The sequence below is a fragment of the Podarcis bocagei genome, assembly GCF_964188305.1.
Source record: "Podarcis bocagei genome assembly, chromosome: 8".
Classification (NCBI taxonomy): domain Eukaryota; kingdom Metazoa; phylum Chordata; class Lepidosauria; order Squamata; family Lacertidae; genus Podarcis; species Podarcis bocagei.
In genome coordinates this window covers 33,414,215-33,439,055 of record NC_138133.1, presented here as the reverse complement: position 1 = coordinate 33,439,055, position 24,841 = coordinate 33,414,215, and the positions used below count along the sequence as shown (strand labels likewise).

At 42.1% G+C, this 24,841-nt stretch overlaps 3 protein-coding genes and 1 long non-coding RNA gene across 12 annotated transcripts in view; 2 read left to right on the top strand and 2 right to left on the bottom strand.

Moving 5' to 3' along the window:
- KIAA0319 overlaps positions 1–3,122 on the top strand; it is a 31,397-nt gene extending 28,275 nt beyond the window's left edge. For all 6 annotated transcript variants that reach the window (XM_081206210.1, XM_081206207.1, XM_081206206.1 and 3 more), the window contains one exon: positions 795–3,122. In XM_081206210.1, the coding sequence (XP_081062336.1) occupies positions 795–973 (179 nt within the window). In that variant the 3' untranslated portion in view covers positions 974–3,122. The remainder of the gene's footprint in view (positions 1–794) is intronic.
- LOC308593963 overlaps positions 1–24,841 on the bottom strand; it is a 223,796-nt gene that overhangs the window by 47,353 nt on the left and 151,602 nt on the right. The window lies entirely within an intron of this gene.
- ALDH5A1 (aldehyde dehydrogenase 5 family member A1) lies at positions 2,556–16,234 on the bottom strand. Its single transcript, XM_081206414.1, has 10 exons — positions 15,881–16,234; positions 13,564–13,647; positions 12,421–12,591; positions 11,042–11,158; positions 10,549–10,692; positions 8,870–9,013; positions 7,486–7,644; positions 7,151–7,320; positions 5,432–5,490; positions 2,556–5,252 (listed from the first exon to the last, which is right to left on the bottom strand). The coding sequence occupies exons 1-10, from the start codon at positions 16,217–16,219 to the stop codon at positions 5,047–5,049; spliced, it is 1,593 nt and encodes a 530-aa protein (XP_081062540.1). The 5' UTR covers positions 16,220–16,234; the 3' UTR covers positions 2,556–5,046.
- GPLD1 (glycosylphosphatidylinositol specific phospholipase D1) overlaps positions 15,574–24,841 on the top strand; it is a 28,121-nt gene continuing 18,853 nt past the window's right edge. For 3 of the 4 annotated variants that reach the window (XM_081206257.1, XM_081206258.1, XM_081206255.1), the window contains exons 1-8: positions 15,574–15,694; positions 18,369–18,712; positions 19,692–19,747; positions 20,169–20,247; positions 21,681–21,778; positions 22,127–22,237; positions 22,825–22,873; positions 24,538–24,592. In XM_081206257.1, the coding sequence (XP_081062383.1) occupies positions 18,619–18,712; positions 19,692–19,747; positions 20,169–20,247; positions 21,681–21,778; positions 22,127–22,237; positions 22,825–22,873; positions 24,538–24,592 (542 nt within the window). In that variant the 5' untranslated portion in view covers positions 15,574–15,694; positions 18,369–18,618. Of the gene's footprint in view, positions 15,695–17,608; positions 17,739–17,967; positions 18,713–19,691; positions 19,748–20,168; positions 20,248–21,680; positions 21,779–22,126; positions 22,238–22,824; positions 22,874–24,537; positions 24,593–24,841 lie in introns of those variants that run through there. The other variant, XM_081206256.1, reaches the window with a different exon arrangement.

Sequence of the window (24,841 nt, the reverse complement as noted above, 5' to 3'; positions counted from 1 at the left end):
TCAACATGCTCATCAGAGGTGAATGGCAGCTACTGCTTGTGTCCCAAAGACAGGCAGTTGTGTTCCTTGATGACAGACTCGCAGGGCCTGTGTGTGGTAGTACAAAGTCACTGATTCAATCAGTGCAAGGATTTATCTGTGCAACAGAACACTCCCCTCTTTAAAACTGCTCTGAGAGTTTCCTCAACCCTCTGGAGTAGATTTGGGAACAGTACAGGGCACGTGTGGGGGGAAGTCCCTTGTTCTCATCCAATTATTTAGTTGAGTAGCATCGCCACTCCTCTATTGGATCATAACAGAAGGAGCAGCAGACTCTAGCAGAGATGTCAATAGGCTTATTTACATGTCACCTGGAACATTGCATGGAAAGGAGAGCCAGTGTGGTGTAGTGGTTAAGAGCGGTAGACTCGTAATCTGGTGAACTGGGTTTGCGTCTCCGCTCCTCCACATGCAGCTGCTGGGTGACCTTGGGCCAGACACACTTCTCTCACTCACCTCACAGAGTGTTTGTTGTGGGGGAGGAAGGGAAAGGAGAATGTTAGCCGCTTTGAGACTCCTTCGGGTAGTGATAAAGCGGGATATCTAATCCAAACTCCTCTTCTTCTTCTTTAGAAAGAGTTAGCACTCCATGTTCATGTTGGATTGCTTGTGGTGGTGTGGCTCTGGGTGATGGTTTATGGTAGTAAGACGTAACATTACTTCCTCAATTTGACATTGCGGATGAGATAACGGAGATCAAATAGTAAGCAGACGTTGCAAAGAATCTTCTGCTTCCCATCTCCTCCCTATCTCAGGTATAAAGCACAGAAGCACAGAACACAATTCCAGCCTGATGGTTTCAGAGTCAGAGTTTGACAGTGACCAGGACACCATCTTCAGCAGAGAGAAGGTTGAAAGAGAGAACCCAAGGAATGCCATGAATGGTTCCATGAAGAATGGTGTCTCCTTCAGCTACAGCTCAAAGAACAGATAAATGAAGAGGCTGTAGTGGAAGGACGCGTGCTAAAGCTATGCTGCTGCTCCTTCACCAACCCCCTCCCAAACTATACTGGTAGGAGACGGGCATGATAAACTTCCAGCATAGTAGAAAAGGAAATGGACGCGGTGGACTTTCCCCTTCATTTCTTTAACCAATAACGTATTTTAACTCGCCACATGGGTTAGGTGAAAGGGTTTTCAAGTCTAAAAATAGTTGGAGATGGTTTCCATATAAAAGGCTATTGCTCAAGACTGTTACATTACAAGGAGCACATAGGAAAGCTACCTTATATTGTTGTTTCCTTTAGAAAACAGTGGCTATGCATCTGTACAAAGACACACCAGTATGCCAGTACCTTGAGTTATTAAAAAGAAAAGCAGTGTGCGGCTATAGCCTCCATCTCCTTCCGGTCACTTTTAGTTTGACAAATAAGAGGGTTGATGAAAAGGGGGTTTTGTGACATCTGCTTTGGTAAAGCAGTGGAGTTGAAATCATTTTTTCAAAGGACTCAAGGCATTATCTGAAGCAACCTAACTGTAGTAAAGGACGTTAGTATTTGGATAGCAGACTTCCTGTCTGGCAAGCCCAAATTGCTGGAAGAAAGGAAAGATCCGAGTAAAATTTCAAGCCTGGTGCTACCTCCTTCTTGTGAGTGGATGCCACACTTGGGAGAAGGTTCTATACTTGGGAGAAATTGGTGGCACATGCCATATGCCACCAATTTGACCCTCTTCTGTCTATTTTGCTGAAGAAAGGCTTGCAAAATCATTCCACGTTCTTTGAAAACTCCAGCTTTTGTGGGTACATTGATTTAATAACCGGTCCTGGAAGTTTTAACTCCTTTCCTTCATTTGCCTTGTGAAGTGCTGAGAGTAAATCAGATGTGCTCAACTCCATTGACTGTGGCATTCTGTGTAGTGAAAGTGTGGGCCAGAAATCACCTAGTCTTAATATCTAACAATGCTCATAAAACATGTTTACTGAACAAGAACTAATTGTCATCGGGTTTCTGTGTGTGCACCAGCACTCTCCCTTCATGATAAACACGAAGATAAGCACAAATTTGTAAAAAAAGGTTTAAATTTCATGCTAGGGGCTTAACCCAAATGTTGCTGTAAACAAAGAAGAATGGGCTAAACAGATGTTTTAAGGCACTGTGATGATTTTTACCCCTGGAGAGTAAAGTGTCATGTGTCTCACGTATTGAAAAATTAGCGATTCAACTGTTCTTTACCTGAAGTCACACAAAGCAAACATATATTACACCCGTGTAACCAATTTTTCTCAATATACAGTTCAGCTTTAGGAACCTTGGTTTTGTATCTTCTAGAAGTTGTCTGTGCAACTTGAGGGCTGGCATATCCTTTCACCAGCAGAAGTTGGTCCAATGAAATAAGTGGCTTTCCCATTTTGTCTCCAAGGCAGAACTAGTGCACCTGCCTGGTCCTCCAGGTGATGGTACTACAAACTCACATCATACCTGACACTTGCCTGTGTTCACTGGGAGCTGGAGCTTAACAATATCTGAAGGGTCACAACTTCTCCATCCCTGTGTTGAAGAAAACTCATACCAATGTAGGATTTTTTTATTTTTTTAATACGCTTACAAAATGTCACAGATCTGACAGTAGATGTGAATGTCCACCAATTTTAAAGTTAAACATTTATTACACACAGCTGTTTTCCCAACACCCAAAGCAAATCTACACACAAAAGTGAAATGTAAGAATTCAAGTATCACCTTCTGTTAGTTAATTACTGTATACAAACAAATAATAACTCTTGTTATTTTTTATGTAAACATACCATACAAATGCATATTAACATTTAGCTGATCCAGCCCCAAGAGAAAATTTCTCCAATAAGGCTAGTAGTATCTTGTTACACTTGAACAATTTGTGCTTCTCAAATGTTTTGCTTCTTTTTCCTCAAAAGAGGAGCGTTGACAAGCTTGGGCTGTATTGAATCCCTAGATTGTTTTAGTTTTGTATTTGTGTGTGTTTCAGATTTTGAATTACATGTAGAGCAACTGCCTTAAATAATATAACAGGAAGCATTTCTAGACTTGTCTGTAAGACTGTAGATCAGTCTGTGGTACTAGCCTATATGCCCACAAATGTAAAAATTATTGTTGCTGGGTTTTTTTAAAAAAGTATGTAAGATTATATAGATTAATTATTTGACAGTGATTTCTTCAGGAACTACTCAGTTTGTTGGCATTACAACCAAGGTTCATCTTGTTTGAATTTTTTTTTTTTTTAGGAATAGCAATTAGTGCTACATAATGTGCTTTTTAGGAGTCGCTATAGTGCCACTGTTTAACCTATCCCTAATATAATACAGCAGAACCAATGTTTTGTACTACAAAGTCACCCAAAATAAGCTTAGCTGACCTGTATCAATTTTGGAGGTTAATGAACATATATGAAAATAGGGAGAAACAAGCAACTAGTTCTGTGTGTCCGAATGAGATCTGGATTTATGTTTCTCCTGAATGCTAGATGCTTGTGGCTACACTGAAAACTACTTCTCAAGCCAAGTGGTGTCTCTTAGAACTGTCTGTGAAATGGCAGAAGCTTCCCACTTAAGGAAGACCTCAAATGTTTGTTCCAAGCCCTTTTGGTTCATCTGAAGCAGCCCTTTGGATCGCAAACAGATTTGACAGGGAAGGGGATTGCACAGCTAAGTCCACTTAAAAACATATTGCAAAATGTCAAATGAAGTTTTGCAATGTAAATAAAGTGCATGTTCAATTGAATGCAGCAGTAGCAAAGCAGAACTATTAAATCTTTTTATCTTTCGAACGTAACAGCAGTTCATACAGAAAAGGCCTGATGGAGTGCGTGCAGGTAACATTAAAGCTCACCGGAAAGAGCACAAAAGTGCTTTTATCTTGTGCCATCAAAAGTCTTAACTTGTGGTGGTAAAATAAACAACTTTTGGGATTCTAGCTGTATGCCACTGTTATTCAAATAGGTTCATGGAGGAAGCTTTAAAGTCCTCCCACATAGTCCCCCCTCTTTTCCCAGGTCTTAAGCTTTTTCTCTTGTACCAAGTTTACTGCTTTCTGTAATCTCTAGAATGAGCAGGAGGGCCATGGAGGATCAGACAAGTCTTTCAGAGAAAAAATATTATTTGGCAAGAATAGAAATAGGAAACAGAACTCTAGAGCAGTGTAATGGGCTATGGAGGTATAAGCTTGTGTGCTGTGGCGCTTCAAATAAATATTACTTCCTTGTGGAGCTATTGGTCCAAGTTGGTCTCAGTGCATTACAGCTTTTGCAAGACACAATGTTACCCCGCCCATACGACACAGTTTATGTTCGTATCTCTGTGCTGTTGTACTAATGCATGATAATTTGGTCACAAGGCTCAGCTGCTAGGAGCAAATCACAAGTATCTCCTTAGAGATGCTCTAGTCCTATTGTAAGTAATAGGGAGGATTCTGTCAGAACTGTGCATATACCTTCAAGGCCATTTTTCAGCTCCAGCCAAGAGCTGAAGAACGATATGAAAAAGTGCAATACATCTTTCCCTAGAAAAGATTTCCTAGAAGCCTAAGACAGGCAACCAGAAAATAATATAAACATTAGAAAAAGAAACAGTCAACATTTGGCACAATTATTCAGTTATTTCACACCTGGCTCAGCGCATGAGAAAGGGTAAATGAGTATCTTTTTCCTACTTTGCTACTCTCCGAAAACATTTATTTCTATTCTTCCTTTCCCTCCTAACAGACACTCAAGGTAAATCATACATCTTAATTAGTAAAGTTTTCCAAATTCCTCTGAAACACAATCGGGAATTGAAACATTATTTGTCCCTGTGTTATGGTTAAGACAGGTAATATAAATAAACCTATATTCCTACAACCTGTGTACACAGAATACCAGAGTTGTTCTATATGTATCGTCATGTTTACAAGTAATGACGTTTCTACAAAAACATTATTACTTCCATTTTAAGAGGGAATGAAAAATCACAAATGATCTTGCTAAAGCTTATGAATGCCCCAAAAGGTTGTTTTCTAGGCATTCTGAATAGGTTAGACTCCTAACAAATGGCTACTATAAACCTCCAAAACAGACATACTTTATTTCCAAATATTCATCAATACCGTATTTTGAACCTTCTCTTCCCAACCCAGATTGTTTTACGCCACCAAAAGGGCACTCCACGGCAGACACGATGCCTTCATTAACGCCCACCATCCCAACCTCAAGCTTCTCTGCAACTCTCCAGATCTGGGCTGGGTCTCGGGAGTAGAAATAACCTGCAATTTGTAGCATTGAATAAAAAACAGTTTGGAGTTTTTTAATTGTTGTTTTGCGGGAGAAAGGTCATTTTTCTAAGCTTGAAATAGTAAAGTCAAGATGTGGCCTGGTAGCTTGAACCATACCCCATCTTGCCTCCTTAAGCATTGTAGATTTGCAGTATTAAGAACTCACATACCTGCTAAGCCCACATTGGCTGAATTTGCTATGGCAAGAGCTTCTTCCTCTGTATCAAACCTGCAAAAGTATTAATAGGAGATGTAAATAATAATGGAAGAACTGCTTTATTGCAAGTGGTGTGCAATTAGAGGTCTCTTCCATGGGAAATTCATGATGGCATCCCCACTCTCTTGACTGACACAGATTTCCATAACTTCCCATGAATTAGGCTAGTATAAAAGTTACACGATGTTTTCCAACATCAGCAATACATTTGCTTGTTTAAAAATGACACCGATTTTGGGAAGATAAGTAAATCCTATGCAGTTTCATCAGGTTAAAATAAAATGGTGGGGAAATGGGGAATAATTTTCTAAAGGTGACATCCAACAATGGCTATTTGCTTGCACAATAGAGACTTTTACACCTCTCTGCCCATGCAGTCCAGAATCTGGGGAAGTGAAGTCCATTGGTGACATTAAATTTTGCCCTAAGAAAAAGGTTGGGAACGGCTACCAAAACCACCACGTAATTTCTTCAGTGAGCATTTGCTGGAATATAGCTAAGCAAATGCGAGACCTAATGTAAATATATTTTGACATCCAGGTCACTCCATAGTGTCTGAAACATATTAGAAGACGGTTGGTGGTGTGCCTCACCACACATAATGCAAACAATATTCCCACACCATGAGACAAGCCTTCCCAGTAAATCAACATTTGCAACATTTTAGCACATCCAGAACAGTTTCCCTCAGGAAATCCCTTGGGAAAAGTCTATTCAAGCACTACCTACCCAAGCTATATAAGAAATAAAAATAAAATTGAGGCACCAGAGAAGCTAGAATGTGGGCATCACTGTGAAAGAGGCAAGTGGCTTCATTCTTACACACTTGTGCAAACTTCAGGACACATGAAAAATGATCATGAAAAGTGCAAAAAGCGCTAACAGATCAGAAATTAAAGGCATAGGCATTTTATTGTATTTTGACATGGTTTTGAAATACCTACCTTTCTCCATAAATAATTGTAACAAGATTATGCCTGGGATGCATACTACTAAAGTTTTCAAAAGAAATCTATGGTGATACCTGCTTACATTATATATCTATATATATATATATATATATATATATATATATATATATACACACACACACACACACACACACACACACACACACACACACAATGACTGACACAGTCTGTGCAAATTTTCTACCCGAAGTTGGGAAAGGGGTGCTGTTGTCTTTATACATGGCAATATAAAATAAGCGAAAGTTCCCCGCTGCCAGCCAGATACTTTCACTCCACATAATCCCTCCTGACTGTCGCTGACTTTGAGAAATGTGAATTAGCAGTGAAGCCATCACTATATGAGTAAACTGTATTGCACTTCCATGACTGCGATGGTTCCAAAAAACACAGCTGCAATTGTGGCTATCGCAGAGTATATTTGTGTAGGGACAGTTCCTTGCCAATTCAAACATTATACTTGGGAGCATGATCCTTAATCCAGGAATTGTCTGGCAGGGTCGCATGTAATAAGTAGGAGAAATGTCAGCTGTTTCCTGTTGTGAACTACTTCTATGCTTATCACAATCCATCTTGCCTCCAAGTGTGTAATATGGTAAGGTTAACAGGAGTCATTATGCAGAAGAGTATCCCTGGCAGAAATTGCCATTTTTGATGTAATAATCAAAGTTTGTTAATGTGTGATCTGCAGAATAAACTCTTACTTCATAACTGGGGCCAAAGGACCAAAAGTCTCCTCTTGTGTGCACAACATGCGTGTTGTGACATTGCTGAGAAGAGTCGGTTCAAAGAAATTCTTCCCGTAACTGTGCCTTTTTCCTCCTGTAACTATGGACGCTCCTTGGGAAACAGCATCGTGAATATGTTTTTCAACCTAAGAGAAAGAAAGCAAGTGCAGTGTTAGGCTCTCCCACAAAAGGGCGGTTTTCATATCCCAAGTAGAATTTTGTAGTTCGTTATTATTCCACTGGCATAGCCAACAAACGTAACTTGGCAATACCTCTTCGTACCACAAAAAAATTAAAAACAAAACACTTACCTTTTCCACAGCTTTTTCATTAATTAGCGGTCCCTGAGTTGTCCCTTCATCAAACCCATTGCCAATCCGTAGCTCTGACTTAATGGCTCGTGCAAACTTTTCTACGAATGCATCGTGGATCCCTTTTTGCACCAAGAAGCGGTTTGTACACACACAGGTCTAAAGTCAAAAGAAATCGTGTTTGTTTTCAGTTAGGCATAGACTAGTGCTTTGTTGTTTAATGTCATGGGCTCCTTTGGGAGGAAGGGTGGGGTAGAATAAGCCAAAATGTATAAATCAAGACCAAATGTATGCTGGAAATGTAAAGAGAAAGAGGGAACCTTTTATCATATGTGGCGGATGTGTAAAGTGGTAAAAGCATTCTGGGAGATGATATATATAATGAGTTGAAAAAAATGTTATAGAAAGCTTTCTCTTAAGAAACCAGAAGCTTTTCTTTTAGGAATTTTAGGTGCAGAGATTCCAAATGACCAGAAGACATTATTCATGTATGTGACTACAGCTGTCTGGACTCTGCTAGCTCAGAGATGGAAAGAAAATACAGTCCCTACCAAGGAAGATTGGCAGATAAAATTGACGGACTTTGCTGAAATGGCAAAACTGACTGGAAGAATTAGGAATCAGGAAGAATCAAATTTTAATAAGGAATGGTGAAAATTCATAATGTATTTTAAAAATTTATTGTAAACTATTAAAATCATGAGTAGGATTGACATAAAACTACGAAATGTGCAATTAATATTTGTGGACATATCCTACTGAGCTCTGTTTGTACTTGGCTGTGTATCATGGGAGGCATGGAAACATTCCGTTTTACACGCAAATGCTATGGTTTCTACCTTCATCAGCAACACAACTGAGTTTCATGAGCAACAATGTCAGGTTTCAAACTAGGTTCCAGTGTGAAGAATGCTGAGGGCAGACGTCTTCAGAGGGCAACACTAGCTAACCACAAGTGAGGTTAAAAGTAAAGGAAAAGGCAAAAGTTTTAAGTATTGCCCTCCAAATTAAAGCCAAGGGTTTAGTCTGTACAGCTAGTGTAGACTCATAGTGTCCCAGAATTGGACTTCCACCCAAGCATGAATAAACTCCCCTTGAAATCAATAACACTTCTAAACACTTCTAAGTAAATCAGAATGTAATGGTCCCACTGTAACTGAACTCTGCTTAATTATAGCTGGGTTGTATTCTGAACTTATTATTCAGACTTATTATTATGACATCTGCTTTTTATAGATCAAGAATGAGGGGTGAAACGTCTTTGCTTGTTTCCCCCCCCCCCCAGTACAAGGCATAACCAAATTTGTAAAGAGCAGTGCTCAAATTATCTGCAAGTGCGGTAGGGGGAAAAACAGATTCAACAAAGAGCGGAGATTAATCTCACCTGGCCTGAATTTCTGTATTTGGAAGCTAAAGCTCCTGCTACTGCTTTGTCTACATCAGCACTATCAAACACTATGAATGGAGCGTGTCCTCCGAGCTCCATGGAGACCCTCTTCACAGTGCCGGCAGCATGGCGCAGCAATATCTGCAAGTACACAGGAAACACAGAAAGCTGTACACCTACAAAGATGAATTATACAAACTTAGCTTTTTTTGAATGCCGAGAGAATACTCTGTAGTTGAAATCACAAGTTCCCTACTAAACTACCCACTCATTTTTCTAATCTAAGGAGTAAATGTAGATCTCAAAGTCTTTAGTGCTTATTTTAGATGATGATGATGATAATAAATAGTAGTAGTAGTAGCAGTAGTAGTAGTATGCCCCAGCCACTCTGAGCAGCTTCCAACAAATGTTAAAACCACAGTATAATTTACCTAATTATACACAGTGCCCAGCCTTGGACATGGGATGTTCTCTAAAGCAATAGATGTGTATCTTTGAAACAGTCCCATTCTTTTTAATACCACTATGCATGCATTAAGACACTGGTCTGAGATGAGTAGATCCAATTTTGTAAGTGAATGGAAAACGACTACTGGTTTCAGACTGAGTTTCAAGGGATGGCAGTAAGGGTCAAAGTAGACAAGACTAGATATAGATATAGATATCTTTTTAATGTATGTGACTACAGTGGGCTATCATGCGGGCTATCAATATTCATGATAGATTGGGCTATCATGAATATTGGTACAGTGGTGCCTCGCAAGACGAAATTAATTCGTTCCGCGAGTTTTGTCGTCTAGCGAATTTTTCGTCTTGCGAAGCACGGTGTCGGAAAAGTTTTGGAAAAGCTTCAAAAATCACCAAAAACCTCAAAAAAGGCTACCACACCGCGTTCTATGAGTTGCTCCTCGAAGTCAAGTCGCAACTGTATTAACGGTGTTAAGAAAAAGGAAACAAACTTGCAAAAAACGCAAGACGTTTTCGTCTTGCAAAGCAAGCCCATAGGGAAATTCGTCTTGTGAAGCAGCTCAAAAACCGCAAAACCCTTTCGTCTAGTGAGTTTTTTGTCTTGCGAGGCATTCGTCTTGTGGGGCACCACTGTAGCCCAATGTTGGAAAGAGGAAAAGATCCCAACAAAAAAAATTAGCAAATTAAGTTAATGGAATATGCAGAAATGGCTAAATTAACAGAGAAACTTAGAAATCAAAACAATAACAAATTTAAAAATGGGATTGGGAAGTCTTTATTGCATATATATCAAAGCATTGTATACAAGTTGATACATTAGCAGGATTTTAAGAAACATTTGCATTATTATGATAAAAGATAGAACTGGATACAATTAGATGAATAATATTACATAGACATGCATGAATTAATCATAAAACAATGGAACCATGGGAGGGGGTAGAGGGAAGTCAAGGCATTTGAGAAATCCCACATTTGGATGTTTTATTGAATGTATAAACAGCACTGTGAAGTTTTTAATTTTTATTTCTTTTTTATTTTATTTTAAATATTTTATTTAATGTGATTTTTGTTATAATGAAAATCAATAAAAAATTATAAAAAACAAAATAAACAAGATAACACCTAACCAATTAGCAACTGCATTTTAGCAATGTATTTTAGCCACAAATTTGCAGCAGTTTACGAGCCAACATTGAGAAGCTTACCTTTCCTGTAGCCGTTGAGCCTGTAAAAGAGATCTTGGCTACCAAAGGATCAGTGCACATCACTTCCCCAACTGCTACTGCCTGTTGTCTAGAACAGGGAACAACATTATACACTCCTGCAGGTATTCCAGCCCGATTTGCAAGCTGCAGCGAAAAAATAGTGGCATGAAACTGTTCATTTGCACAAAAGGTTAGAATTAGAGAATAATGATAAATAACAGGCTGAAGATGGTGCTGAGCTTTGTCTTCTTGCAAGTGTGTCACAACCACACACAATTTCAATAATCTTATTTTTAAAAATAACCAAAAAGTTAATCTGCCTTTTATATAGTGTATATGAATGCTTTTAGATTTTTATTCCATTTTTAGCTTGATACTGGTTTCAGTCTTTGTACTATTCTACAAATAACTCAGAGTGACTTAGAAAAAAATGACTAGTAAGTGCAATAAATAGTAATAATTAATCCACTGTTCATCAATATAAAAATCTCACCTCAGCAAGTGCTAAAGCAGATAAGGGTGTATCTTCTGCTGGTTTCACCACCACTGTGCAGCCAGCTGCCAAAGCAGCACCGACTTTCCTTGTAATCATAGCACTTGGAAAATTCCACTAAATTGAAGAAACAGGTGCATTTAAATACTGTGTGCACATTGGTACAATGAAACAACTGGCAAGTTCTGAAATTTGAGAGGGAAATTAGCAAGATAGAAAGCTTTTAAGATCCTTGGCTTGATCCATCTGCTCCTGAGACCCTGGCAACTTCTAGATACCATCAAACCATGTATAAAAGCCACTCTCCTTTCCACCAACAAAATGGGACCTTAACTTCCATTGAATGGTTTGGAATCCCATTGTTTCTGCAGGAAACCATGTAGTTACCGTGTAGGGACACCAAGGTCCTGCTCTCTGACTTGCCACTAAGAACCATCAGATTAGCAGATACCAGAAAGAAGACTCCGCAAGCCTACCAATAGCCCCACATCTCAAATTCACTTCCCTGGGAAGTGCATAGAATCATAGAATTGCAGATGTAGCCCCTTTGCTGGTGACTTTTAAAGTGACCTTAAAATGCCTTCTATTTTGTTCAGCTAGCTTTTAAATTTTGTTAATTTTATGCTGTTATTAATTTTAGTTGTTCCTGCACAATTGTTTCCAGTTGTGGGCTGTTTTAATTAACATATATGTATACTTATCCTGAGAGACTTATGCTAAGGGACAGGGTAAGCCTGAGAGTGCTACAGTACTTGCTGAAAGCTCAGAAAGCAAAAAGAGGACTGGGTGAGTTTTCCAGCGAATGATGCTTCTGTAGCTAGTGTGGTTTTCTTTGTTGTTTATCCCCAAGTTCTAGCATAGGTATGGGACGCGGGTGGCACTGTGGTCTAAACCACTGAGCCTCTTGGGTTTGCTGATCAGAAGGTCAGTGGTTCGAATCCCCGCGACGGGGTGAGCTCCCTTTGCTCGGTCCCAGCTCCTGCTTACCTAGCAGTTCAAAAGCACGTCAAAGTGCAAGTAGATAAATAGGTACCGCTCCAGCGGGAAGGTAAACAGTGTTTCCGTGCACTGCTTTAATTTCACCAGAAGCAGCTTAGTCATGCTGGCCACATGACCTAGAAGCTGTACGCCGGCTCCCTCGGCCAGTAAAGCGAGATGAGCGCCCCAACCCCAGAGTCGTTTGCAACTGGACTTAACTGTCAGGGGTCCTTGACCTTTACCTAGCATAGCACAAATATTTCAACGCATTTACAACGTGTATATTCTGTGCAAAATTTGAGATTTCATTGTAAGAATTTTAATTCATTGGCCTCAGGGCATCACTAATCCTGCCTCTTTTGAATATTAAAAGTCTGACTTAAACAGTCAGCTGAACTCACAGGAGTAATGATGGCAGCAACTCCCACAGGCTGCTTAAGAACTAGAACTCTTCTGGCCTTTGCAGAAGATGGGATGATGTCACCATAAATGCGCCGAGCTTCTTCAGCAAACCATTCCAAGAAAGAAGCAGAATAAAGAATTTCACCCTGTGCTTCCTTTAGGGGTTTCCCCTGTGAATGATTCAAAATGCAGACATTCAGAGAACTACAAAACGTCTCTCCCCCAACAAAATGATTACAATGAAGGGTTTGTGTGATCATGTTTGTTTTTCATTCTAAAGTGCGATTTTAAAATGTCTAAACTGCCTTCCAGGTGCTGGCACTTGCCTTTAAAGTCCTCCTCCATCTGATACAAACCTTAAGAGTCAAAGGCTTAGATAGTCTTTGCATATATAAAGGAGATGTCTTAGAAAGGTGGATTTAGACTCATATTTGCTAAGATAATGTACATCGTAGGATGCACGCCACCAAGAATTAGTGGGCAGAGTACTTAACCCATCCTACGTCTGCTAGTTCTCCTCTGCAAAAAAATCCTGTCCACTAGGCAATTTCCTTTTCAGCTGGCTTGCCTACTTTTATTACCTGTCTGGAGAAAAAAGTTAAGCACTGCTAAGCAGAAGATGGGAGGATGGATGGAGTCCTCCGGGGAGAAACTACCTGGCGTGAAAGGGTAAAGTCCCCTCACACGGTCTCCTTAGAAGTTTCCCTGTTGACCCCTGAACTATTTTTATGAGGTTGCACCTCCATATTTCTCTTGTAGCATCTACTTTGTATTTCAGCCTTCCATGCTATTTATGTTCAGTTACTCGGGCCTTCTTCCAAGAGCCTTCACAGTGTTAGAATAGCAGCAATAAACATGGTCTTCACAACTGAGTGCTCCGAGGCTATGGAATAACTCTACACAAACTTTATTAGAAGCAAATTCTTCGGAATCAGGTCTTCTGTGTTACTTTGGGGGGGGGGAGCTTCAAAAAGTCACACATGAAAGTTTCTGCATTTGTCGTGACATATTGCAACATGGAATGATGTCTGAACTGCACCCATTAACTGCTTCACCTTCTAGGCGAGATTCTTGTAACTAGCTTCCTGAAATTCAGCCCCAAATCCCTGAGGAATATGCCCCCCACTTCTTTTTATACTTACGTTCTCTGCTGTTATGATCCTTGCAAGGTCATCTTTATTCTCTATCATCAAATCAAACCATTTACGAAGTAAAGCAGCTCTTTCCTGAAGAAGAAATAGTGTTTTAGCAGTATGTAAGAAACATGGGGAAATCATACATGTATTAATTATAATACTTAAGTTCCATCTTTGAGTGGAGATGCATAGGATTGTGCTTTGAACCATTTATACTGTATAGAGAAATGTATAGAAAAGTGCAAACAGATTCTTGCTCAGTTGCTAAGAAAAGTAGGAAGTACGGTGCCTTCTAATATTTGGGCCACGGAATGCAAAATCAAGCCCTTGGCACTTCTTTAAATAAAATTTAATTTTATCGACTTTTGTTAGTAGTCCTGTTAGAATTGAACCTGAATCTACTTGCAGGATTATTGGGAGACAAGCAAATTTAAATACTGTAAAGCATGCAAGTAATATTGGAGTAACAATAATTTTTGCGCTTGGCAGTGATATTGTACGTAAAGTACCCCAGGGAATGTAGTTAATGGGGAAACAAATGAACAAATAAAGGATTTCCTTTACTCTGAAGGTGCAAGTTTTTTTTTATTGTTTACTTCATTTATGAGCTGCTTTCCATGAGACATCCCCAAGGCATAATAATGTATATACAACAGTTGGTTATCTACCCCAGTAGATTTTTTTTTTCAAATTTGCCCTAAAAACAGGTATTTGGAGCTTAGAAAGGCAAAATAAAGCCTATATATTTAAGGCCACCCTGCAAACCACATTTAGTAGAGAAAAAGCTCTTCTGAATGCAGTGGAATTTACTATATGCATAGCCTTATACGACTTCAAGCAATACAGTATGTCTCTGGACCACTTATATTGCAAGAAAAACATACACGTGTACTGTGCCAATATGATTGATACTTTATGGAAAGCTATCATTAGCTGTCATTGATGCCCTGGAGGTTAGGGGGAAACACTCTGTACCAGGGGTGCCAACTTGAATAAAATATCTGGATTGGGACAGGTAAGCCCCACCCCACCTAATCAATCACAAGACCTGGCACCCACACACCTTTTGAATGGCAATGCCCATCAACTTTGTACCCCAAATATTTCATTAGGTGCCTATGCTCTGGCACTCCTTTTTTTAAAAAAGAAAAATTAAACTGATTAGTTGCTTGTCACCAGAAGGTCTACAAGCAACTTGCAGCAAATACATAATACCAAAAGGGAAGAAATTTATTGATCACTTAACATAACACGGGGAAAAAACCACAACCCCCACCCTGCCTATCAGGGCCGGATTTAGGTTTGATGAGGCCCTAAGCTACTGAAGGTAATGGGGCCCTTTATATGTCCAGCTGTCCTTTGTAAACAACAAATTGTTGCTGGTTTTTTTGTGTTGAATATATGCTATATGGTAATTTATGAACCTAATAGGTATCTAAAGCCACTTGCACATGCATAATGTAGGTACCCTATACAGTGGTACCTCGGGTTAAGAACTTAATTCGTTCTGGAGGCCTGTTCTTAACCTGAAACTGTTCTTAACCTGAAGACCACTTTAGCTAATGGGGCCTCCTGCTGCTGCCGCGCCGCCAGAGCACGATTTCTGTTCTCATCCTGAAGCAAAGTTCTTAACCCGAGGTACTATTTCAGGGTTAGAGGAGTCTGTAACCTGAAGCGTATGTAACCCGAGGTACCACTGTATAGAAATGAGCATACCAGTTATATTTTAGGGAGCAGGCTAGCAGGCGGGGCCCATTACCGTACTTACATCATATTTGTTTTTCATCTTATATTTTGGAAATGTACATCCAGGTTTTTTTCCTTTAAATTTTTTTGGGGGGGCCCTAAACTATAGCTTGCTTGGCTTATACTGTACGTAAATCTGGCACTGCTTCATATAAATAACAACAAGCAGCATTGACCCATTCCTTTATCTGCTGCTTCTCCAGTTCTTCTCTGGTTGCGTTTAAACCCGAGGGGGGGGGGAGTCTCTTTGAAGGAGGAGCATTCCCTTTCTCCAGAACCGGCAGGCGCCTTCTGAGTAACCCTGTCTCGATGTCCCCACGGCGCGTCTCGAAGGGCGTGCACGCGCGTTCCTCGCCAATGTGGGGCTGCCCATGACCTACAGCTGATGCCGGTGGGTGGCCACATGCCAAGGAAGGCCGGGCTCCTCTCTTTTAACAGCTGAGCACCAGGCGCCGGCGGGCGTCCATCCCTCTTGCGCACAGGCGCAGGAGGGAGCCTGGAGTGGGACTCTTGCATGCTCGGCTCCCCCTGCCTTGGAAACTCTCCCCGCGTCCCGCAAGCCGTCCCCCTTCCTCACCTTGGCAGACGCCCCGCTCCAAGCAGCGCCGGCCTCGTAGGCGGCCCTCACCGCGGCCTGCGCCTCCGCCGCCCCGCAGTCCGCCACCCGGCTCAGCTCCGCGCCGCTGGCCGGGTCCCGGACGGGGAAGGCGGCCGCCGCTTGCACCCAGCGGCCTCCCACGAAGCCTCCGGTGCGCACCAGGGAACTGGCCAGCGCCCCTGCGCCCGGGGTGGCGCTGCTGTTGCTGCCCAGGCGGACGCCGCCGGGCGCCGCTAGCCAGAAGCGAGAGCGGCGGGGAGGAGGAGGAGGGCGAGCGAGCGGGGCTCGGAGGCCCAGCGAAGCCCAGCGAGTCGCCATGGCCTCGGCGCCGGGGAAGGGAGCGGAGAGGGTGGAGCTGGGGGCGGGCGAGGGCGAAGGCCCCGCCGAGCGTGGAGCTCCTCGGCAGGCGGGTTTCCCGGGAGCGAAGTCCCTGAAGGCTGCAGCGCCACTCGCGCTTAATCGGGAGCAAAGCCTCGGAGGGACTTGCTTCCAAGCAGAGAACTGCACAGCGCTGCAACTCCGTGCAAATGCACTTGGGGCCGTTCTCATCCAAGGATTTAGTGGTCTTTAAGCATAGGCGCCAACTCCAAGCGACCAAGGTGCCTTTGCCTCCCCCCTCCATTAAAATATTTGAGGGGGCTACCCCCGGCATTGGCATTCAAATAGTGAGTATGTGCCGCGCATATATTGTTCAGGTTCGCACCCCTGTCTTTAAGTCACTCTCCCGTGTTTGCTTGCTGGAGAGGTACCACGCGCGTGCACGCCATTGACGACGCCTTTAGCTTGCGTCGTCTGTTTCATGATCATGTCTCCGTTCGAGTGCTGCTGCTGCTTTGGAGGATGCTCGGTGGCAGAGCATCCTCTTTGCACGCACCAAGTCCTAGGATCAACCCCTGGCGACTCCAGGTAGGGCTGGGAAATAATGCCCTCTGCCTGGAACCTTGCACTGCAGAGCCACTGCCACCAGCCAGTGTAGGCAATAGCTAGGAGATGCCCTGGCTGAAACTGGAGAGTCACTGCCAGTCAGTGTAAGCAGTGTTGAACCAGAGTTGAGAGTGCTTGAGAGCAGAGCTGTGTGTGTCTTGCAGCCCTGCTCCCCTTAGGGAGAGTGGAGGATGTTGCCCCTTCACCTGTGTGGAAGCCAGATTCCGCTGCCCTTCCAACTGGTTTCTGCCCAGTCATGGGAAGGCACTGCCTTGTCCTTTGCTTTGGGGCAACCCTCGGTTTGGGTCTCTTAACCTGGGGTGGCCAACAGCTGTATCATAAGAGGCTCTTCTCTTCCCCCAAATTTGTGACCTGACCATTAAAAAACATTTTGCCCTGCCTCCTCACAGATAATAATGTGGTTGCCAGAGTAATCATGCTGGGTTTCCCAGTTGATGGAATGGGTGCAGTCAAACACAGATACGGCGGTGCATACAGCGGCCTTTGCCAACCAGGTGCCCTCCAGATGTTTCAGACTACATCTCCCACCAGCCCCAGCGTCATATGGGACGGGCTAGCTCAGGGGTCAGCAAACTTTTTCAGCAGGGGGCTGGTCCCCTGTCCCTCAGACCTTGTCGGGGGCCGGACTATATTTTTTTGGGGGAAAGAACAAATTCCTATGCCCCACAAATAACCCAGAGATGCCTTTTAAATAAAAGCACACATTCTACTCATGTAAAAACACGCTGGTTCCCGGACCGTCCGTGGGCCAGATTTAGAAGGCGATTGGGCCGGATTTGGCCCCCCCGGCCTTAGTTTGCCTACCCATGGGCTAGCTCCATCAGGCCTCCTCTCCCCTCAGCTGTCATCAGGGGCAGCTGTTCCAGCAGTGGGAGAATTTTCCCCTAGTACAGTGGTACCTCAGGTTAAGAACTTAATTCGTTCTGGAGGTCTGTTCTTAACCTGAAACTGTTCTTAACCTGAAGCACCACTTTGGCTAATGGGGACTCCTGCTGCCGCTGTGCCGCCACTGCACAATTTCTGTTCTCATCCTGAAGCAAAGTTCTTAACCCGAGATAATATTTCTGGATTAGCGGAGTCTGTAACCTGAAGCGTATGTAACCTGAGGTACCACTGTACAGGACCTGATGGGTGATTAAAAAAATAATGACTGTATGAGTACAGTCTTTGGTCCTGGTACTTTGGTACTTGTTCCCATATAATGTGTGAATCAGCAGCAACACTTGTGAATGTAGTAAAACTCCCCCCAGTGGATTAACTGCTACTAAAAGTTTTTATTCCTTTAGAATTCATAAGTATTGCAAACTTCTCATGAACTATTAATGCATTATGGATATTAATGGAACGAGACACAACCATCAGTATTTTAGGTTGTTGTTTTTAAGTGAAATACGTTATTTTTACTGATATCACCTGCATTAGCAGAGAACGGTTTAATGAACAATGGTGCGTTGAGAGAGAAGGAAGGAAGGACGGATGCAGTTGCCAAACATCATACAATAATATCCTTTCTCTGTTCTAGGCATCATTTCACAGCTATCAATGGAAAAGAGACATCGTATTAAGTTTCGTTGGGACCGATTCTTGTCTCAGATCCGTTGGCTGATACAGGGGAAACTGGCAACACATTTCCAAATCATGTGAGGGCTTTAGTTTATTTGCCAGTCACATATTTGATTACGAAATGCACTGTAGCCCATATTTCAAAGGTCACAATCCTCCTATTGAAAGCATCTTGAAAACCATGGTTTATAGTCCAGAATATCCACAGCATGGAAGCTTTCAAGATCTGGTCTGTTCTAGCTGTACTTTGCAGTTTTTGCCGTAAAGGTACACCATGCGGCTTGTCAACACATATTGAAATAGGTAAGATTTGATAATAAAGGTATGAGTGTTGTGAAGCATCATAACAGATAATTTCTGTAATCTGACCATTTTAGTTACCAGGTAAGTGTTATTTAAGGGGGGTGGGGAATATGCAGCAATTGTTGAATAAAATACTGCAATTACCATGTTGTTTTAAACTGCTAGAAAGGCTAGGGCTGCATGTATCTAGAGAAGGTGAAATGATACCAGCATAATGCAAGCTTGGCATATTTTATTAACAGAAAACAGCATATATGTGTGCTATCTTCAATCAAACATTAAAAATCTGAGTATCTTAGCCTTCAGGACTAATTTTTATATGCAGAAATTAGATGCTAAATGTTTTCTGAGCTTTGAAGCCTTAAAAAAATTATATGCTTACCTTATAAATTATCTCCCAGATTTTTAAGAAATCAAGGGGAGAGGGTAGCTTAAGAATTAGAAATATATTTCATTGTGGAATTTGTGTCTTAACTGCGGAGGCTTCAGTCGCAATTCATTTTGTAATGAATTTTCAGCTATAAAGTTTATGGCTAGGAGGCAATTCAGGCATTTAACTTCTTTTATTCATGCTTTTGTTCTAGTCTTTTGCATAAGGCATCTTAAAACAATACATTAGGGTTAAGCAATATGGTCAAATTGAAAGACTGCTTGAATGGGTAGGATAACCATGATAAAAATATACACACAGGATTACGTTTATTTACAAATTTGCCATTACCTGTTTCTCCATACATTTTGTCATGGCAAAATAATAGATTGTGTGTGGGTAAGTAAGTTAAGGATATCTCTTGATATTCTTTGAAAACCAGTAGGTGAAGGTTGTTTGACATTTCCCGATATTAAGGGATGCGATCATGCAGCAAAATCTGGACACTGTAGGGAATTGCATATTTCCCAGAGGAAATTTTTTTTGCATATTTCCCAGTTAAGTACTGCAGACCCCCACCAGGAAGCTAATGTGATGTTATTTTTCTAGCTCACAGAGCTCTGGAATTTTTCAGCAGCCCAGGAGGAAATGTTAACTATCGCAAGGTAGGAAGCTTATGAGTCTAACATTAAAAAGCATTTTAATAAATATTTCCTCTTTCTGCTACCTTCTCCACCCACCCCAGCACTGAGCCTCCTTCCATGCATTACATTCTTTTTGTAACTATTACAAAAATTGTCCGGACCATAGGCTAGGGGTTGGCCACCCCATTGTAAAAGAATTGACATTTGTTCATCCTTACTAAACTATGTAAAACCTTGTTATAGTTACCTTTAATATTTTTTATGAGTATTTAAGAGACAGTATTTGAGTGACTTTAACAATACCTAGATGTGAGTATTAAGTGCTATATTGTTTTAGTACTTGAAATATTGGTAATATGCAACTAATAATATTCTCTCTCTCTTCCCCCTCCCCTTTTCTCTCTTACTTTTATTTCTGTTTCTTCACTATCCTCTTGTCCAGTTGATACTAACACACCAAGATGCCTATCAGGCTGGAAGCCTGTATCCTGATGCCTTTTATTCTGGTATCTGCAGGAATGGTAATAAATGGTTGGAGAAATTAGGTTTTTTCCCCTTGCCCCCCAAAACCATACTACTGACAAGCAGCCTGATTAATTTACTAGTTGGCTGGCTAGGGGTCCATATACAGTGGTACCTTGGGTTAAGTACTTAATTCGTTCCGGAGGTCCGTACTTAACCTGAAACTGTTCTTAACCTGAAGCACTACTTTAGCTAATGGGGCCTCCTGCTGCTGCTGCGCCGCCAGAGCACGATTTCTGTTCTCATCCTGAAGCAAAGTTCTTAACCTGAAGCACTATTTCTGGGTTAGCTGAGTCTGTAACCTGAAGCGTATGTAACCCGAGGTACTACTGTATATAAATTGTAACTATGCCAGTGGAGAGTCCGAAGAGAAGAAACCACTGTTCAAACAACGAATGCCAAGGAACACTGCAGGAGGAATGAGGAGAATAATTATAGTTGCAGGCCAACAGCTTCTGGGGACCCAAGGTTAAAGAAGTCTACTTTAAAAGGTGCAGGCAGAGGAGATCAGTCAAGGCATTTGATCATTTAAACCGACAATCTCTCTTTACAATTCCACGTTCCTTTGGTATGAGTGCATCTTGGGTTGATACGCTTTATAATTTATACTAAGGGTTACTGGTCCAACTTTTCGTGAATGGGGAAAATATTTTGGAGAAGAATTAGAGGAGCAATTCTGGCAACCAATTTGGAATAAACTACTATTTGGATCCATCTCAATTAGAAGTCCTAGAAAATTCTTTAAATGTAGCACATCACTGGTATATGTACCCAGCCAGACTGTATAGAATTAAGCACAACACACTCAACCTTTGCTAGTGGAAATGCAATGAAGTACTGGCTCTCCAATCCACATGGGGTGGTTTTACCTAAAATTTATTCCTTTTTGGGAAAAGGTTTTTTCAAACAATTAAATGATGGGACAATTGCTGCAACCAGAAAACCAGACCCAAATTAGCCCTACTGTCGTGTTTTACTCCTCACATTAAGATCATAACCAATAAAGACCTCAACTTTCAGTTAGATTAGTGATTGTGGAAAATCGGAAAACTAATTGCAAATCTTTTTGAAGCCTGGATTTCGCAAGTATGGGACATTATGCTTTTGGACAAATTAACCGTTTCTCGAAAGGAATATCAGTTGAGGGAGCTCACACCTTCTAAATGACATGGTATGCTTTTATTGACTTTGTTAAGACAATTGAAATTGGTTTTCACCCTCCATCGACTCATGGAACCTTATGGAGAGACATGTTCATTTGATTGGCTTTCTTGGAGTGTCTAAAACTGCAATCCTCCAATGCTATTTTTCTTTCTTTTCTGTACATCTACTAAGCTCTGTTTTACTTGTATAGGTATGTTTTGTTACTTAAAATTAAAAATCAATTAAAAAATTTATCATGAAATAATGTTGCTCTTGTCTGGTGTTTCAGGGCTGTTCCGTCAAGTATCTGAAGACACTCACTGGGCACCTTTTCTCAGTACCAGTGTCCATTACATCAGAAAGAACTATCCTCAGCCCTGGGGAGAGGTAATAAATCCCCCATAAATTGCTGAGGCCGAAGGCCCTGGTATCATTCTTTTCATAAATCTTATTGTTCTTTCCCTTTCTCATTTGTACCAAAAGCATTTGAAAGAGAAAAGGTCAAATTAATTTTGACGTTTCGTAATGACTAGCTGTAAAAATGGCAGCATGCATGCCCACTGAAGATGCTATACAAATAAATAACATACCACATAGATTTCTCCCTTGTGTTGGTGAAAGCAGAGGCAAGGTTTCATCAGCAAACATGTCAACTAAATGTCCCCAAATACCTTTTGAGAGTTTGGTTTCAATGCACTTAATGCAGAAATGCTTGTTTTTGTTTCTGTTGTTTAGGCCACAGAGAAACTGGTGGCTTTCCTTTTTGGAATCGCTTCTCATATGGTGGCAGACGTGAGTTGGCATAGCTTGGGGATTGAACAAGGATTTTTACATGCCATGGCAGCTGTAAGTGGTGCCTTATTTTATTATTAGCCTCGGGTCATTTTTTCCTTGTGACCGAAGCATATTTTATCATTTGGTTTTGTTGTCCCCCTTAAGTGACAATCACATAATATCTGGGGTGGGAGGGAGAAGGAAGGAAGGAAAGATCCTTACTGCTGTTCACCTTTAAAAAAATTAATTGGTTGGATGTTCTCTGTAGTACAAGAGAACAGGGAGAGCACAAACCCTTAAGATTCTGATAAGTAAGGATGGTTGTTGACTAGTAGCCATTATGGCTTGGTAGATATGAAAGAAACACCTTGGCAGTTTTGGAGGTGGCTCATGCTCTTATGTACAAGCAATCATTTCCCCACATGGAGGTAGCCAGAGAAGGAGACAAAAGTCTTGAGTTTTTGCAACTGATTGGCTAGGAATTCCTGCTGGAGGAATCCTATATGTGGAACTTTATGCAACGGTGAGGGTGAAAAAGAAGCTTCAGGGGTCTGGATCATCTCCTAGGTGGCTTGTATCAAAGAGGAGAAATGAGAAATTTTGATTCTGTTCATGTTCCTACTTCTTTGATGTAAATAACTTGTTTCTATTTTTCCTAGATTGATTTTTATGGCTCATATTCAGATGCTCACGCTGCTGGTGATTTTGGTAATTTATTTCCTTATGGATCCTGGAATGTTCTCCCTAGATTTCCATTAAATTCCTGAAGGTTCTTACAGAAAAGACTGATATCACTAAGGTTTCAATGACTTCACCCCTGAAATAAGTGATTTGTTTAGCCATGGCACTAGTTTCTTTCTGCATAGCTTGCTCAGTTTCACATGGGGCATTTCAGCTGGCTGAGATGCTTGACAAGGCCCTGAAGCAGACAGTGAGAAACTTGCTTAGGTTCTGAGCATAAGGGACAGGACAAATCCAAAAGTATGTGGCAGACAGGAAGGAATGCCCTTAACGGAACTGAGCAAGCTATGCAGAAAGAAACTACCGTATTTTTCGCACCATAGGACGCACTTTTTCCCTCCTAAAAAGCAAGGGAAAATGTGTGTGCGTCCTATGGAGCGAATGCAGGGGGGAGGCAGGCGGGAAAAGCCCTCAAGAGCCGCACACAAGCTTCGTGCGCTCTTGCGGGCTTTTCTCCAGGAGGGAGAAGGGACTGACTGGCCGCATCAGTCCCTTCTCCCTCCTGGGGGAAAAGCCCCCAAGAGCGGCGCCCTCTTTAAAGGCTGTGCGGCTCCTGCAGGCTTTTCTACGAGGTGGGGGAATCCCCCCACCTCCCAGAAAAGCCAGGAGAAGCCGCGCAGCCCCTTTAAAGAGCGCGCGGCTTCTTCGGGAGGTGGGGGAAGCTGCAGCGGATTCCCTCCTCCTGGGCTCCCTTTGAAGCGGCAATGTGGGAAGGGAGCAGCTTACACTCGTGTAAGCAGCTCCTCTCCCACTTTCCTGCTTCAAAGCAACTACGGAGGAGGGAAGGAAGGGGACCATGGATCCTCCGCTGCTAGAGGCTGCAGCGGATTCCCTCCTCCGTGATTGCTTTGAAGCGACAATGTGGGAGGGGAGCAGCTTACACTCGTGTAAGCAGCTCCTCTCCCACTTTCCTGCTTCAAAGCAACTACGGAGGAGGGAAGGAAGGGGACCATGGATCCTGTGCTGGCAAATGCAGCAGATTCCCTCCTCCTGGGCTCCCTTTGAAGCGGCAATGTGGGAGGGGAGCAGCTTACACTCGTGTAAGCAGCTCCTCTCCCACTTTCCTGCTTCAAAGTGGAGGGAATCCATTGCAGTTGCGAGCAGAGGATCCATGGCTCCGCTTCCTTCCCTTGAAGCAGGGTGCGGAGGTGGAGGAGGGAAAGAGGGCAGGAAATAGATGCCGGGCAGGAAGACACAACCACACTTTGACCACTGAAAGTCCACCCCAGCCTCCCCAGATTTCCACTGAGATGGCCAGGCTAATCTCGATGGCCATAAGTCAGGCTCAGCATTATTAACTGGACTTAGATAAGCCATGGTTCCCCTTCCTACCCTCCTCTGAGGCTCAGTTTAAAGCAGCAAAGCGGACAGGAGCCGCCCGCTTTGCTCCTTTAAATAGTTTAGTGCAACATTTGATTCAGAATATTTTTCTCCGTATTTTCCTCCTCTAAAAACTAGGTGCGCCCTATGGTCAGGTGCGCCCTATGGAGCGAAAAATACGGTAGTAGGAGGTGTTCCAGATTTTGTTCAAATGCAAATGCTCCAATAATCTAAAAGGAAGGCAAAATTCTTTGTATGGTTTTTGCTTCAGTAAGTTGATGTCTTGCTCTCTTTTCGCCCTCTAATTTTAGGAGGAGATGTGCTGAGCCAGTTTGAGCTGGATTTTAGTTATTTGGAACCAAGCTGGTAAGTGTGCTGTTTTCAAAACAGAGAGAGAGAGAGAGAGAGAGAGAGAGCAGGGAGCAGAGGGTTCAGAAGCAGAGACAGTGGCGAAAGATCCATGGTTTAACCACCATCACCAATGTGGTGTTGAGGAACCAATGTTATAACATTATAACCACTACAACCAATGTTATAACATTACCCTTGCATCAGGGAGCAGGTGGCGCTGTGGTCTAAACCACTGAGCAAGCCTCTTGGGCTCAGCAATTGGAA